At 47.6% G+C, this 15,749-nt stretch overlaps 2 protein-coding genes across 2 annotated transcripts in view; one reads left to right on the top strand and one right to left on the bottom strand.

Annotated features, from left to right (window-relative positions):
- Positions 1 to 4,345, top strand: part of UBAP1 (ubiquitin associated protein 1) — a 38,712-nt gene extending 34,367 nt beyond the window's left edge. Inside the window, 3 exon segments of the mRNA XM_014534231.1 lie at positions 1,270 to 1,452; positions 2,485 to 2,586; positions 3,205 to 4,345. Of these exon segments, the coding sequence (XP_014389717.1) occupies positions 1,270 to 1,452; positions 2,485 to 2,586; positions 3,205 to 3,345 (426 nt within the window). The 3' untranslated portion in view covers positions 3,346 to 4,345.
- A 1,456-nt stretch (positions 4,346 to 5,801) lies between these two features.
- KIF24 (kinesin family member 24) overlaps positions 5,802 to 15,749 on the bottom strand; it is a 48,696-nt gene continuing 38,748 nt past the window's right edge. The window contains exons 9-12 of the mRNA XM_005859527.2: positions 14,042 to 14,151; positions 8,604 to 10,841; positions 7,033 to 7,126; positions 5,802 to 6,509 (exon numbers count right to left, since the gene is read on the bottom strand). Of these exons, the coding sequence (XP_005859589.1) occupies positions 6,369 to 6,509; positions 7,033 to 7,126; positions 8,604 to 10,841; positions 14,042 to 14,151 (2,583 nt within the window). The 3' untranslated portion in view covers positions 5,802 to 6,368. The remainder of the gene's footprint in view (positions 6,510 to 7,032; positions 7,127 to 8,603; positions 10,842 to 14,041; positions 14,152 to 15,749) is intronic.

Genomic DNA, 15,749 nt, shown 5'->3' with positions numbered 1-15,749 from the left:
GATTCAGAAATGCCTGGTAACTAACCTCTAGGAGTTCACATTAATATACTTTGATGTGAAAAGTACTGTGCCACCAGTGTGACCAAAATGCTATTTGGCTGTTGGTATTCTTGTGCCCAGGCAGAGTCTGACCCTGGAGACAATATCTTGGGGCCTGCAAAGTGGCCAGATTGGTGTGATCCAGTCCCCATGATCTGTGTATTGACTCCTGTAACCTAATGACTGAGCCCTGTGACTGTGGGTTAAATGGTTGAGTGGAAACAATGGATTTTGAGGCCTGTAGTCTTGGCTTTTCCCAGCTGACTTTGAGGAGAGCATCTGGTTTTAGCTCTATAATTTTGAACTTGCTTGTAGGACAGCAGACTCCCTGTCTCCTAACCCCATGCCCACATAAAAAATAAAAATTTGTTGAAACATTTTTCCTGGTTCTTGGGAGCTGGGCCAAACTGCAGAACAGCTAGTGACCTTGTTCCCATGGTAGTTTGGTCCTTTGGCCTTCATGCCTTGGGCCTGAGTCATTATCCGAAGAGATGGGAGGAGTTAATTATGGGATTCTGTCCAACAATCAAGACTGGAGTTAGTAAGATTGGGTGGCAGGGAGCAGGCTGCCTATAGCCAGTGCATTCCACATTCCAGTCCTTGAGGCACAGCCTGGTGTGGCTAATATTCTAGCTCTGTAGGACAGCAGCTGTAGCAGGGAATCGAAGCACAGTGTGGGGCAAAGGTGGAGCACCCTCAAAGCTCTCGGTCCCTGAGCTGGCCATGTGTGGGCAGCCCAGTGATAGAAATGAGGATAGAGACCTTGTTGGAAGAGGCAGCTCCAGACTTTGGGGTGTTTGAGGTGAATGATCCCTTCACAGCCTAAGAAAGGGATAATGGAGCTCTGGAAAGAAACCATAGCAGCCAGCTTGGGCTTCAGTCCTGTGGGCAGTCTCAGAACTTCAACTCAAGCCTGGAGGATTTGGGCATGGAAGGGCATGTGGCTCTTGTGGTGCTTTCTCATCTGCAAGGTGGGCTGAGGTAGAGGACAGCCACACTTGCAGAGATGTCTTCCCAGCTTTTCTCTCCTTACCTGGAGCTCCCCTACTGCTCTTCATTCCTCTTCAGAATGTCTGGCCCGCAACCTGGCCCTTTCTCCCAGGTAGACTGCTTCGACTGGGGCTTTGATTAATGTCAAAAATGGCAAACCCCTAGACTGGGCCATTTCAGTAACATGTCTTTTGGGGTCCACATCTTCTTGCCTTGATCCTCTTGTTTCTCCACCACTAGGCCACACCTCCTAAATTCTCAATGTCACAAGTGCCCAACACTCCCAGCTGTCCCCAGGCTTATTCTGAACTGCAGACGCTGTCCCCCAGTGAGCGGCAGTGTGTGGAGACAGTGGTCAACATGGGCTACTCCTATGAGTGTGTCCTGAGAGCCATGAAGAAAAAAGGAGAGAATATTGAGCAGGTGAGCATTTGGTTGGTGGGGAGGGGAGGTGCATGATCAGCCAGAGAGAAGTCCCAGTCCTCTGGAGCTGAAGTAGTATCCTGCCTCTATCCTGGAGCCCCCCAGACTTACAGCACCAATGTCTGTTCCTGTGAGTTTGGGGGACTCAGGCACTTTCTTGGGGGAAACCAGCAGCCTCAGCAGCAGTGTTTCTGCTTTGGGGCTGCTCTGGAAACTAGGCTGAAGGAAAGCCTTGGGAGTATTGGAGCTGTTGGACTGTTTCCAACTACTCCCCCACTTCTGCCCCTCCTGAGAGCACATCCTAGGGTTGAGATATGGTCAGATTTCTCCCAGAAATTTTTATCCTGTCATAGCTACCCAGGGAGTTCCAGAATAGGGTACCAGAGTCTTAAACATTAGATGCATTTTCTGACTTGAGCTATTTCTTTTTAAAAATAATTCTTTATTATTGAAACTATTACATATGTCCCCTCTTTTTCCCCCATTGACCCCCCTCCAGTCCGCCCCAGGCCCTCACCGCCCCATTGTCTGTGTTCATGGGCCATGCATATATGGATACAAGGTCCTTGGTTGATTACCTCCCACCTACCCACCCATCCTCCCTTGATTCCTCACTCTGTACCCCCACCTTCTCCCTGAGATTCCACACACTGTTCCATACTTCCATGTCTCTGGTTCCACTCGTTCATCAGTTTATTTTGTTACTTAGATTCCACATATGATGACTTGAGCTATTTCTTAGAGGAATACCCTGCCCAGGCTGTGGAGTTAATGTTCTAGGAGATATGAGTCAGCTATGACAGGAACTCGTTTGAAAAATGGCTACTCATGTTTAGAAGGGTGTGCCTGTCTGTTCAGCTGATAGTCACTGAGGTCCTGTTGTGATGGATACAGTTCAAGGCACAAAATCAAGTCCTCTCCAGGATCTAATAGCCAGGTTGGGGAGATGTCACACTTGCTGGCTTGTGTAAGACTCTTGGGAAACAGATAGGAGTGGCAGTAGGTGCTTAGACCTCTTATTTCTTTTCTTAGATTCTCGACTATCTCTTTGTACATGGACAGCTCTGTGAGAAGGGCTTCGACCCTCTTTTAGTGGAAGAGGCTCTGGAAATGCATCAGTGTTCAGAGGAAAAGGTAGGAACCTTCATGCCCTCTGGAAAGAAGACACAGTGTAATCTCCTGGGGTTCCCCCCCTGACCCACAATACCCTTTCCCTACCAGTGACTGCAAGCAGAGACAGTTGAAGCGCAGAATTTCCGAAATGTCCAGCTACTTTGGGTGTGTTTGGCTCAGATGAAATGTTGGGTTGAAGACAATACCTGGAATCCCGGAGAAGGGAAGGGAAAAATGATCTGGACTTATAAAGCGCACTTTGGGATGACTGGGAAGATTGTTAGCCACTTTGCCTAGCCTGCTTCTGGGTTCAGTAAATTGCCTTGGTGGAAGTGGAATGTGGGTGGTGGGACTGGAACAAAGGTTAGTAAGAGTTGGCGCTGTGGCATCAAGCTGTCGGTCCCAGCTTCCTCCACAGCCCTACTCTGCTAGGGCAGCAGTCGCCAACTGGTGGGCCGCAGGCCACTGATGGTCGGTGAGGTCCGAAAGGTTGGCAACCCCTGTGCAAGGGGACCTTGGAGAGGCTCAGGTGGCTCTGGCGAAGGATACAGACTCCCTCAAGCAGCCCCCTATACATCTATTTCTCCACTCAGCTGTGTGGCCAGACCCCTTTAATCTGTACTCTCTTCTGTCCCTTAGATGCTGGAGTTTCTTCAGTTAATGAGCAAATTTAAGGAAATGGGTTTTGAACTGAAAGACATTAAGGAAGTTCTGCTATTACACAACAATGACCAGGACAATGCTTTGGAAGACCTCATGGCTCGGGCTGGAGCCAGCTGAGACCAGGCCCTGCCTAAACCCTGCCACGGAACCACCCCTGCAGGAGGCCCTGAGGAGCCCACCTGTGGGGAAGGAGAAGGGGCGCGCGTCCAGATTTTCTTTTGGGGGTGGAAGGTCAGGTGTGGAGACTGTTTGCCAGTCTCTATGAGCCTAGGCCCTGAGCTGGGGAGAAAGTGGGGAAGATTTGGCATGTGAATGCCCTTAGAACTGTCCTGGCTCCTTCCATATTAAATGTATTTGTATTTTGAGAAGTGTCCTTCCCACCTTGGCCCTCCAGAGAGATGTCTCTGGTTTTTCTGGGGTCTGTATGTCCTCAGCTGAAACCTGGGCTGGCTGCCAAAAGGAGCCAGGGAGAAGAGGCGGGAGGGCCAGACTCAGTGCTGCTCTGGGGCTAGTTGCTTCCCTCCCCCCCTGCACTGGTGGACTGAACTGTAATACAGGTTGAGTGCAATTGAAAGGTTCTTCCAGGGTTTTATTTTCCCCCCCTTTTAACAAAGTCTCTTAGTGTTACACTGGTTCTGCAATGTCACTGAGGTGCAAAGAATGCCCTTTCCCCATGGGGCCCTGAGTTTGCCTCTTCTGCCAGGCAGTTACCATGCTTCCCTGACCCAGCCTGTTTCTTTCGGCTTGGTTTGGACCACAATCCTCTGCTACCAGGATTTTAGAGCCCCCTGCTCTAGGAAACAGTTGTCACATTAAGAAATCATTGGCCCCTTCCCAGCACACTGAGTTGGGGAGAAACAGGTCATGATTTAGTTGCCCAGCACTAACTCCACCTCAGTTCTCTTTGGAGAACAGCCTCTCCCACCAGTCCCCTGCTCTAGGATGACACAATGAGTAACAGCTAGTCATAGAAATCAGTCTCTTTGGTTTGTTTTGTATTATGCTGTACATCATTAAATATCTAAATACGGAGGATATACAGTCTTGATTAATCTAAAGTAATTTGCTAATAACTATTTTGATTCTTCAGAGAAAACTAATAAAAATCTAAAAGGTATGTCCCGCTATCAATTTCCTCTAGGATGACACAATGAGTAACAGCTAGTCATAGAAATCAGTCTCTTTGGTTTGTTTTGTATTATGCTGTACATCATTAAATATCTAAATACGGAGGATATACAGTCTTGATTAATCTAAAGTAATTTGCTAATAACTATTTTGATTCTTCAGAGAAAACTAATAAAAATCTAAAAGGTATGTCCTGCTATCAATTTATTGCCAAGGGCCATTTTACTTGTGTGTGAGTGAGTGATTTCCTGCTTAGATTTGCTTGCTGGGGATGAATCAGGACCTAACCACTTTGTCACTTCAATACTTTCTTCCTACTCTAGGCCTGGGAGACCCAGGAGCTGGCCCTCCAGTTTGCCCTGGTTTTGGTTCACAAAGGCAGGCCAAGAGGAAGACCTGTTTAAACCTGACCTAGCTTGGTCTCTGGACCAAGGACATATGCCTTCCTGTGAGACTGGCTGTTGAGGTGAGACAGGCTAGGCCTTTGGGGTAATTACCCAGAAATGAGGAAGAAGTCCCTCTTCCTGTGATCCCAGACGTTTATGTACTCTGTGCCACAGGTAGGACTGGATGCAAACTGCTTCACCAGCTCTCTCAGTGGTGCTGTTGTAGCTGATAGAACTAGATTTATCCCTAAAGTTTCTTGTCCTTATACTTAATACTGTCCTGTAGTCCCTGTTGTGCTCTTGGGTGGAGGTGGGTTTATTCTTTTAGTGATCACTTGAAGGACTGCAGAGCCTTTGGGCCAGGAAGCACCAAAGTGGAAAGAGGCTGCCCTCTAGTGGTCAGATCAGGCATGGCCAGAGGTTGACAAAAGTTGACAAAGAATAGCAGGGCTGTAGTCTCAGAAAGCCAGCTAGCCCCTCTACTTTTGGCCTTTAAAATTAAGCCCCCCTTTTAAAGCCATTAAAATTTATTCTTTACCTGTAGGCAATTAAAACTTTCATAGCATAATGGTTGTCAGGGCCATGGCTGTGACACACGAATCTTGATTTGACCCATGGTGGCCTTGGTAAATGATGGCCACCTGGAGGCCACTTTGCATTTCTTGTCTTAAGCTTCTTCCTGCTAAAATGATAGACAGCAAGCAGAACTCAAGTGAAGATTGTGTGTAAAAATTCTGCTTCAGAATCTCAGACTGTTGACTAAAATACTCATTGCCAAGATACCGAACACAGGCTATTTTGAGAAGGGGGAGTAGACCAGGGTTTTCTGGATGAAGGTGAGCTAGGAGATGGACTTGCCTGAGAACCACTAGCTCTTCAACTGTTCCATGAGTGGGTGTGATGGGTGAGGAGTCTCAGATTGGAGCCTGGAAATGCCAACAGGATTATGAGGGCTTTGGGGGCTTGTAAAAGGCTGATCATCCCAGCAAAAGGCAGAGATGGACAAAGAACTGGATTGCAGGAAGGGAGAAGAACTGAAAGCATAAAGTGTGTCTCACATTTTCTGCTGTTAAAGACATAGCAAGTCAAAGTTTATTCATTTTACATTTCAAAAGCCAACCTAAAGCCCCAAATAATGGGGCAGAGCTCACCCTGCCCCTGCCCCACTAGCATCAATGTTTTAGTTTTTGGCTCAACAACAGGCACAGAATTCACCTGATAAAGCTCCTGGGCTCAGCATGTCATCTTCCCCAGCTTGTAACCTCTGGCCTGTAGGTTTCCACTGACTACCCATACTCTTAGTTTCAAATTCAGAAACATCTACAGGGTTATTCTGTGTGTTTCTACAGACAAGGGGTTAGTAAGACAAATTCTCTTCCAGCCTCGAAGAAAAGTGAGGGGCACATTAAGATGCTCCTGCACTTGGAACTGAAGGATAGAGGCTTGTCCCTGAGAGAGGAGCTGGGGCCCAGCCAAGGCCGCGTGTGGCTATGGAGAGGCTAGCATGGACAGGTCCAGGGAGTGGGTTCTGATATCTGCAGGGATGATCTGGCAGAAGCTCCTCCAACCCCTGAGAACCTAGCACAGGCTCTTGAGCTGCCCCCACCACCCCATACTGGATTTGCTCTAAGACACCACTGTCCTCTCAGGGGCCTCAGACAGCCTATGGCAGGCCAGGTATAGCTGCAGCTGGTTCCTCAGACTCTGGATGCACTTGGACTTCAGAACCATGATTTCATCCAACTGGGTGACAAAATCTTCAAAATCCTGAGATAGGAAACAAAGGACAAATGGTGCTGTTGCTGGCCCTCTCCCAGACCTGCTTTTCTCTTGCAGGAAAACTTCAGTGCCCAGGCCCTCCAGCTGTAAAACCTGCAGCAGTTACTATGGCACAGGGTGGGTCCCACTTCTCTGCATTTGGGACACTTTATATAGACGTATTTTTCAGGGTAGGGGGTGTTTTTGTAGAAGTACTTCTAGTCTGCATGTGGCTCACTGTTACTGTCACAAGGAGGGCCCCAAATAAGCTGCTGGGAAGGCAGAACGGTGAGGGATAGAGGCGAGAAGCATTTTAGCCTGGGAATGGGGAGTGTAGCACCATCCCCCACCTGTCCTTGTACTCCCTGAAGCTATCCCAGAGGAGTGGCAAGAGGAGGCCCAAAGCCTCAACAATGGTTAGCGTGTGGCGCAGACCCTTACCCCACACCTAACCACAGCAAACAAAGCTGACCATCATACTACTACAGACTAATTGCCAACAGCCCCTGAGTGTCCAGCCAAGGCCACTTACGTTAGGAGCCAGCTGGCTCATCAGTGTCTCCTCTTTGAAGCCCAACTCGGCCATTTCATCCAGCTGTTCCTGGTGTGCTCGGATGACCACCTGCCTGGGAACACCAGAGGGGATGCTGTGAACCTCTGGGCCTCCCATCTCTCCTGGGTAGCTTTTAGGAGCTGAGCCCCATTTCCAAGCCAGGAGCTGGCTCTGCCCAAAGTGGTCAAGGCTCTGACCAGGACCAACTCACCCAACCTCCCCCTGCCCCCACCTGTTCTCAGGACTTGTCAAGAAACTAGGAAATACCAGTGAGATACTGGGAGAGTCTGGGGCTTCTGGAACTGTCCCCTACCTCTCCAGGTACACTAAGGGTGCTGCTTCTAGAGAGGAGCTGCCCACAGCTTCTCTGCAGAAAGGGTCAAGGCAGTGCCACTCCAGCTGGCACACTTGGCACAAGGTAGAGCCTGCTGTCATTTCTACTTCTGAGAGGTCCAGGACCAAAGCGAGGGTATTTGACCTAGAAGCCAGAAGATCTGCCTTTTGTCAGACCCTACCGATGGGCAGAGACCACAGAGACAACAAGATGATCTACCCAGGAGAGGCAGGCCCCCCTCACCTGATTCCTCTGGCCACAGCCCTGGCCTGAGCATCAGTGAGTAGCAGACAGACAGCTAGCCTAGGTAACAGGAGCCCCAACAAAGGGCTGTAGCCTCATAAAGGAAGTATTTGTTCATCCTGCCCTCCAGCTCTGAGGCTTCTGATACTGTGAGGGGGTCTGCTAGATCCTCCACGTCCTTTCTTTCACATCCTCTAAGGCTGCTGTCTCATCTCTGCTGCACCATCCACACACAGCCCCACCCTCATTTTTATCTTCCCTGTCTTGGGAGGTACCCAACCTTAGCTTTGAGGACACAACACCACAGCTAATGGGTTGCTGGGCAACACTTCTGGGAACACAGACCCAACAGAATGAAGAGGATTCTGACCTCACCAGAGGTCATAGGCCTGCTTATGGGGACAGATCCTCCCTTCTCACATCTCAGTTTTCCCAGGCAGAGGCCTATCCTGGTAGGCCTGCCCCAACGTTTTATTCATATCAGATGCATCTAGACCAGCGGTTCTCAACCTGTGGGTCGCGACCCTTTGGGGGTCGAACGACCCTTTCACAGGGGTTGCCTAAGACCATCAGAAAACACATATATAATTACCTATTGTTTTTGTGATTAATTATGTTCAATTTGTAACAATGCATTAATTATGTTCAATTTGTAACAATGAAAATACATCCTGCATATCAGATATTTACATTACGATTCATAATAGCAAAATTAGTTATGAAGTAGCAACGAAAATAATTTTATGGTTGGGGGTCACCACAACATGAACTGTATTAAAGGGTCGCGGCATTAGGAAGGTTGAGAACCACTGATCTAGACCGATTTCCTTGAAAAGCTGAACAAAGCCTTTCTCTAGTTGCAGTATAGCTGACACAGCTAACCATAGCCATTCCCAAAATAGGTAAAACATTAAACTGGGGTGGGAGAGGGGTGCCAAAGGAGTTCAAGTCTCATGGAGAGAGTCCAACTTACTGTGCGTGCCCCAGGGTGGGCTGATGCAGTGTCCCGGCAGTCTTGGGAGAGCAGCTGGGAACCAGGGGAGAGCCTGGCCTTGCTAAGCACCTTTGGATTGGCCTATGTTTGAGCCAAGCAATGTCCTCATTGTAACAGGGCAACTTGATGGATTCTATGGACAAATCCAGCTCCTGCCAACCGAGCCCTGCCAGATGCTTTCTCTCCTGAACCCAGGGCTGGTCAGCCACATCACTGCTTCCTGTTTGTGGGGTGGGTGCAGGCTCACAATGGGGTCTTCCTGCATGTATGGTGGGGAAGGGCTCTCCTGAGAAACCCTGGGAACCGTTCAGTTCTGTCTCCTTAGCACTGGCATCATACTGTTCACTAGCCATGTGCTTCAGGGAAAAAAGTGCAGTCTCTCTGCTCTGGTTGCCCTCTCCCAGGCCAGCCACCCTGTTGGGCAGCTTGTCAGGTGGGTCCTGTCGGATGGGTGATGGGGACAGGGCTGGCAGATCAGCACCAGGCTTATTGTCAGGGGGAGATGATGAGAGCCACAGGTGCCCACTTGTCAAAGACACTGGCAGGCCTACCTCTTGATCACCAGATGGCACTGTATGGCCCACAGATGGCCCCTCTGTGCCCGCGAGACTGTGTGTAGCCCCATCCTGGGCTGGCTGGTTCAAGGGAGGAGGGCCCTCATCGTCGGGGTTCTCCAGGAGGGACACAGTGAGGGGAGCCATCAGCCCAGAAGCATATTCAGAGCACATGCCCAATTCCTCCTGAGAGGCTTCTCCTTGGAAAGGATGACTGGTTTTCACTGTTCTGGTTGCCACATTTAGGTTGCCTTCACCGAGTTCCTTCAGAGGTGTGCCGACTGTGTCTCTTTGGTCTGGGGATCCAGCAACAGCAATGAGGGATAGTGAGGAAGTGAAATCCTCTTCCTTCAGGGATGGTGAGCTGCCCTCAGCCTGCCCAGGAACTTCACTTCTGAGGGCATCCTGTTTGAAATCCGAGGCTGAGCCACTGCCTCTCTTCTGGTTATAAACAAAGTGTACCTGTGAGCAGTAAGGCTTCTCTGCCAGTATGTCTCTGGGAGAAGGCCCTGAGGAGGTAGAGTCCTCTTCTTTGCTCCAGTCCAAGGGCACTTTACTTGGGCTGTGGCCAGGATCAACTGCTGCTCTTCTGTGGCTTGTGGGATTCCTGGCATACATCCAGCTTCCGGTTGGATCCTTCTCATCACCATCTAACCTGGGGCTAAAAAGCAGACTCTGCTGCCTTTCAGCCACCTGCTCCTCAGGACCTTGTTCTCTCTGATGAAGGAAGAATGAGCCTTCGCTATTCTCCAGGGTGTTTCTGTGCTTCGTGGTCCTCTGACTGGAGACATGTGAGAAAGAATCTTCACTGAAATCGCTGTCATCAAGGTCCTCAGCTTGGGCTCCATCATGACTCTCAGAAGAAGAGTGCAAGGGAGGAGGGGTCTCATTCTGGAGCTGCCCCTCTTGGGGCCTGTACTGGCATAAAAGCCTTTCCAGTGGTTGGTACTTTAACTTCTGTTGGAGGAGAGGTGGCTGCTGGAACTGCTGGTGATAAAAGCGCAAATGTTCCTCCCTCTCCTTCTGATGTGGAGGGATGTTGGTCCAAGCTTCAGAGGCAGGCCTAGCAAGCGTGTCCGCCTTGCTGCCCTGGCTGTACTCTGCTAAGTGGTGGGCATTGCCAAAGGAGAGCTCAACCCGTGACACAAGCTGCTTCTGCACTGGCTGCACAGTCTGCACTTTCTTGCACTTGTTGGTCAGCTTACCATGCACCAGGTCTTGTCCTGGGCCAGGGGCCCTGCTTCCGCACCCAAGGGCAGTTTTGTGGCTGTTCTGATTTTTCTCAGAGCACAATGAAGCTAATTCTTCTTCCTTTTTTTTGGCTGACTGTCCAGACTGCACAGTTCCTTTGACAGGGCTAGTCTGAAAGACCCACTCTTGAGGACTCCCTCTGGAACTGCCCTTTTTACCAGGGACTTTAGGAACAGAAGTAAAAGGGATGTTGGGTGGGTGGCTGGCCAGAGGATGGGCTTTCCCTCTTGTGGAGCCAGGTGCCACTGTGAGTGACTGCTGAAGCCCCAGCTTGACTTTTTTGGGAGAACACTTATCCCCTGACAGGGCCACAGGGGAGCTCTGAATTCGTTTTGGAGAAGAGTTTCCAGATGTCCGATTTCGACTGGCAGCTGAAGTGCAACATTTGATGCCTTTCTTTAGTTCTTTGACCCTGTAAAGGACCATTTTATGTTAAATGGGATTCTTCATGTTCTATAATTCCTTTTCTACAACTTTCAGGGAAACAAAACCAAAGCAAAGTATTACAAGGACTGGGAGCCCTCTTTACTTGAACAAAAAAGATCAATGTCTTCTCTAAGGATATAAACATGCACCCAACATTCCATAATCATAAGTTTTAGAAATCACCACAGTCCCATGTCACTGACAGGCCAGAGGAGCTAGGGTCAGAACTTCACTACATCCACGCAGGGCCCACTCCACGCTTCCTGGAGGTGGGCCAACTCAGGAGCTTCATGTCTCCCACTCACCCAGTCACTATTCCACAAACTGGGCCCTCTTTTCCTGAAAACCACCTACTTTCAGGCTTCTGAGAAAACAAGTTCCCTCAAACCTGCTGGACACTTCAGGAAGCAAAAGCTTTATGGAAATAAGCAGGCTTGTGCTAATACCAATAAGGGAAAATGACCTGTCTATTCCCAGGGTTTCTCAACCTTAGCACTAGTGGTATTTGGGGCCAGGAAATTCTCTGTTGGGGGCGCTGTCCTGTGCACTGTGGGATGTTTAATAGCATGGTGGGCCTCCACCCACTTCATGCCAGTAGCACTTCTCCCCCAGTACGACAATCAAAACGGTCTCCAGACATCGCCAAATGTTCCCAGGGAGGCAAAAATCGCCCCCAGATAGAGAAATAGAAAACCATGCTCTATTCCACACAGAAATTCAGGAGAACATAGAAAAATCCAGAATTAGCTCTCTGCTAGGATTCAGTTGCCAAGATTAAAGTCTCTTACTTTGTGATACTTAACACAAAAACTGTAAAAATTAGGAATTACAAGGAGACTTTAGGTAAAAATGTAACTCTCCGGTGATTGGTTTGTAGATTAAAATCCCCTAAGAGGGAGCAGTCCTTCTGCCTGGGGGGTCCTGGAAAATGTCTTTTCCATTGCTTTGATTTTAATACAATCCTCAATGGGGGCTAAATGACCCCTCTGACCATTTCTGAAAACCAAGACAGTAAATCTGACACTGAAACTTGATTTAAATATTCCTTTTAGTCTGAGAAGCAAGGCTAGCAGATAACACAGCTAAGCAAAGAGATGTAGCAAGACATGAATTGTGTCCATGGATGGGCCTTTGCTTAGGTGTTGCAGTAGGGCATGCATACAAAGAATGGGCTGGCAGGTGCCACAGCAAGTCTAAATGGTTCCAAATTACTTCTTGTTATTCAAATTTGAGCTATTTTAGTTTCATTAAGAGAGAAACCAAAATTTCTCCTAAGAAATATTTCTAGAAACCTTAGTGCCAGAAGGAATCCTACAGGTAATTTGGTCATCGATGCTAAATGCTTCCAGTATACTCTGCCTGTGACCAGAGTCACTCCTTTCACAGAGCTCTCTTCTGATAAACCTGTTGGGGTCCAGCTGGAACTTTATTTTTGGATGCTTAGCAACATTTTTCTAGTATGTGGAGAGGTGAAAATTTTAAATCAGAGAGGGGAAATTTTAAGCAATAAAATCATCCTCATTCTATGTGTGCATAGATTAATACCTAAAATTAGGCCTCATTTGAGCATATAAAACAAATGGCTTTCATATTTATTTTCAATAATTTATCAGACTACTTTGAATGGGAGAGATTGTTTCTATTGTACTTTTTCTATTCTTTTTCTTTTTAACCAAAATTATTCAAATAATCTCTCAATTGTACTCAGTACATCCCCTATGATAAAGGATTATTTCCATCTTCCTTCACTGAGCACTGGGAGGAATGTCTGTTCCTAATGATGAAGTTCAAGCAATTGATATGATGTCTATGATTTGGGGACTGGGTGGGGTTATGAAACAAGATCAGCTTAGAGTTCATAATTGTTGAAGCTGGGTAATGAACACGAGGGGGAAAAGAACTTCAAATCATAGTGGTTTTATGGAAACAATTTGGATCATCATGCATCTTCTATCTGATCTCAGTTTGTGAAGTAGCCACTTTCTTCTAGCAGGGCTAATGTGCTGGCATTAGGAAAACCATGTAATAAAAGAAACCTCCTTCAGGAAACTTATTTGGGGGACCTACTAATATCAAAAGTTAACATACACTGAGTCCTCACTACTGGGCATGGTGCTAAGCTCTTCATACATATTACCTCATTGGTTCCACTTAACTGCTATGTGAGGTAGGTGCTATTATTTCCTTTTGGAAGGAAACGGGGCTCAGAGAAATTGAAATCTTGTCCCAGGCCACTCAGGAGCTAGTGGCAGAAGCAGGGTATTGGCCCAGACAGTATGACGCTAGAGCCCAGTGTTGTAACCACTTTGTAAATGGTCTCTCCTATTTAAATGAGATAAAGTACACAGAAGGCCTCTCTCAAGCCCTGACACCCAGGAGGAGTGCCTCCTTTCATTCACAAATATTTATTGTGCATCTATTAGGTAGCAAGTATTGTCCGGGAAGCAGAGATATAGTGGAGAAAAAGGTAGATAAGGTTCCTTCCTGTTTTCATGGAACTTAAATGATAGCTCATCTTTTCTTTTCAATGAGTTTCATAAAATGCCCTGGATACTAAGATTCTTCAACAGTAATAAAATAACAGGTTTCCCTCAAATAGTTTGTTAGTCTGGAGACAACTCCTGCGAGACCATAGAGGAGGATGTGAGACAAGATCAGGCAGCAAAGAAGCCAGAGGAGAGGATGGTAATGAGAGCACCTTCACCTCCCACAGGAAACACATGTCCACAGGTAAGAGGCACTAGGTCTGCCAACAGCTCCTGCCCTTCCGCACCTTCACCTCCCACAGGAAACACATGTCCACAGGTCTGCCAACAGCTCCTGCCCTTCTCTAGGCCTCCGTTTATCCTCCTATAACGTCTGGGTTGGTTTCTTCTAAGTGCTTCTGCCTTGACAAGTAATAGGTATTATGTCTCTTATAATTAGGGCAGAGGCTAGTGGGAAGATTCTATTCCAGAAAACTATTTCATCTCCCATTAGCCACTTAAAAGCTACTGAACAGGGAATGTGTCACCTTCCTCTTGTCACAGTCACATTTGTAAAATGCCAGGGCCTAGCAGATCACATTTTTCAAATGACCAAGTGCACAATCCCTAATGGACCTCAAGGTCAGATCTCTGTGTGTGCATCACACACACACAGGCACACACGCATGTGCGCATGACCTGCCGCCTGAGAAGGACTCACCGGTCAGCATAGCGCAGGGTGTTCAGTGTGTGTTCAGTGGCCACGTGGCTGGGTGAGATGTTGGCGATCATGCAGGTTTTGGCATTGCCGATGAAGGAGTCTTTCAGGACCTGTCCAAAGCAGAAGGTAGGCCAATGACGTCACCTAACAAAGGGCACACTGACTATTGTATGCAGGACAGGGGCCAGTTCCCCTGTCTACAAAAAGGCAATTCATAGAAGAAACACAAATAATAAATACAAAAAAAGGTACTCACTTCTCATTAATCAAAGAAATGCAAACAGCCCAGCCAGTGTTGCTCAGTGGTTGAGCTTCAACCTATGAACAAGGAGTTCACGGTTGATTCCGGGTCAGGGCACATGCCCAGGTTGCTCGATCCCCAGTAGGGGGTGTGCAGGAGGCAGCCAATCAATGATTCTCATCATTGATGTTTCTATCTTTCCCTCTCCCTTCCTCTCTGAAATAAAAAAATATATTTTTTAAAAAAATTTAAAAAAGCAAACAAACCATTATAAAAACGAATATTCTTTTCACCCATAAGATTAAAAAAGACTCATGATACCCTGCCTTCTGAGGGCCTAGAGAAATGGGCTTTCATAAACTGCCCATGTACTGTGTACTGTGAACTGGTACAAGCATTTGGGAGAGCAGTTTGGCAATAGTATGAAAATGTAAAAAATGCACACACTGGTTTGGCAAATCTAAGAGTTTATAAAGAGAACAAACTAGATAACTGTAAACTCAATACAATACAACCATTCAAAATAATTATGTATATCTGTACTTACTTACACAGAAAGACCTAAAACTATTATAGAAGAAAAAAGGTATGATTCCATTACTCTGTAGGTGGATCTTTTTTGTTGTTAATCCTCACCGGAGGAAATTTTTTCTGTTGATTTTTACAGAGAGGGGAAGGGAAGGGGAGAGACAGAGAAAAATTGATGTGAGAGAGAGACATCGATAGGTTGCCTCCTGCATGCACCCTGACTGGGCCTGCAACCGAGGCATGTACCCTTGACCGGAATTGAACCCGCAACCTGTCAGGCCTCAGGGCCGATGCTCTAACCACTGAGCAACTGGCTAGGGATACAGGTGGATCTTCATATACAAGCGCAGAGAGATGCCTGGGAAGATGTTTACCAAAACGCAGCGGTGCCCTAACTGGTTTGGCTCAGTGGATAGAGCGTCGGCCTGCAGACTCAAGGGTCCCAGGTTTGATTCCAGTCAAGGGCATGTACCTTGGTTGTGGGCACATACCCAGTAGGGAGTATGCAGGAGGCAGCTGATCGATGTTTCTCCTCATCGGTGTTTCTGACTCTCTATCCCTCTCCCTTCCTCTCTGTGAAAAACCAATCCTATCTAATAATAGAGAAACAGGGTAATTAACCGTAACGTCGCTACCCTTCCCATTGGCTAATCAGCGAGATACACAAATTAACTGCCAACAAAGATGGCGGCCAGCAGCCACGCAGCTGAAGCGAACATGAGGCCTGCTTGCTCCAGTGACAGAGGAAGCCAGGGTTCCCCGCCTGCCGCAGCCCAGCTTTGAGCTCCAGATGCAACAATGTTACAATTATAGAAGCTAAACAAACCCAGAAACCTGCTTTCAGCCGCCAGCAGGCTCAGAGCTTAGAGCGCCAGTGATGGCAACAGAGTTTCAATTATAGAAACTAAACAAACCCAGATACCTGCTTTCAGCCAGCCA

The sequence above is a fragment of the Myotis brandtii genome, unplaced genomic scaffold, assembly GCF_000412655.1.
Source record: "Myotis brandtii unplaced genomic scaffold, ASM41265v1 scaffold1270, whole genome shotgun sequence".
NCBI classification, from domain to species: domain Eukaryota; kingdom Metazoa; phylum Chordata; class Mammalia; order Chiroptera; family Vespertilionidae; genus Myotis; species Myotis brandtii.
This window is presented reverse-complemented; position numbering and strand designations above follow the sequence as displayed.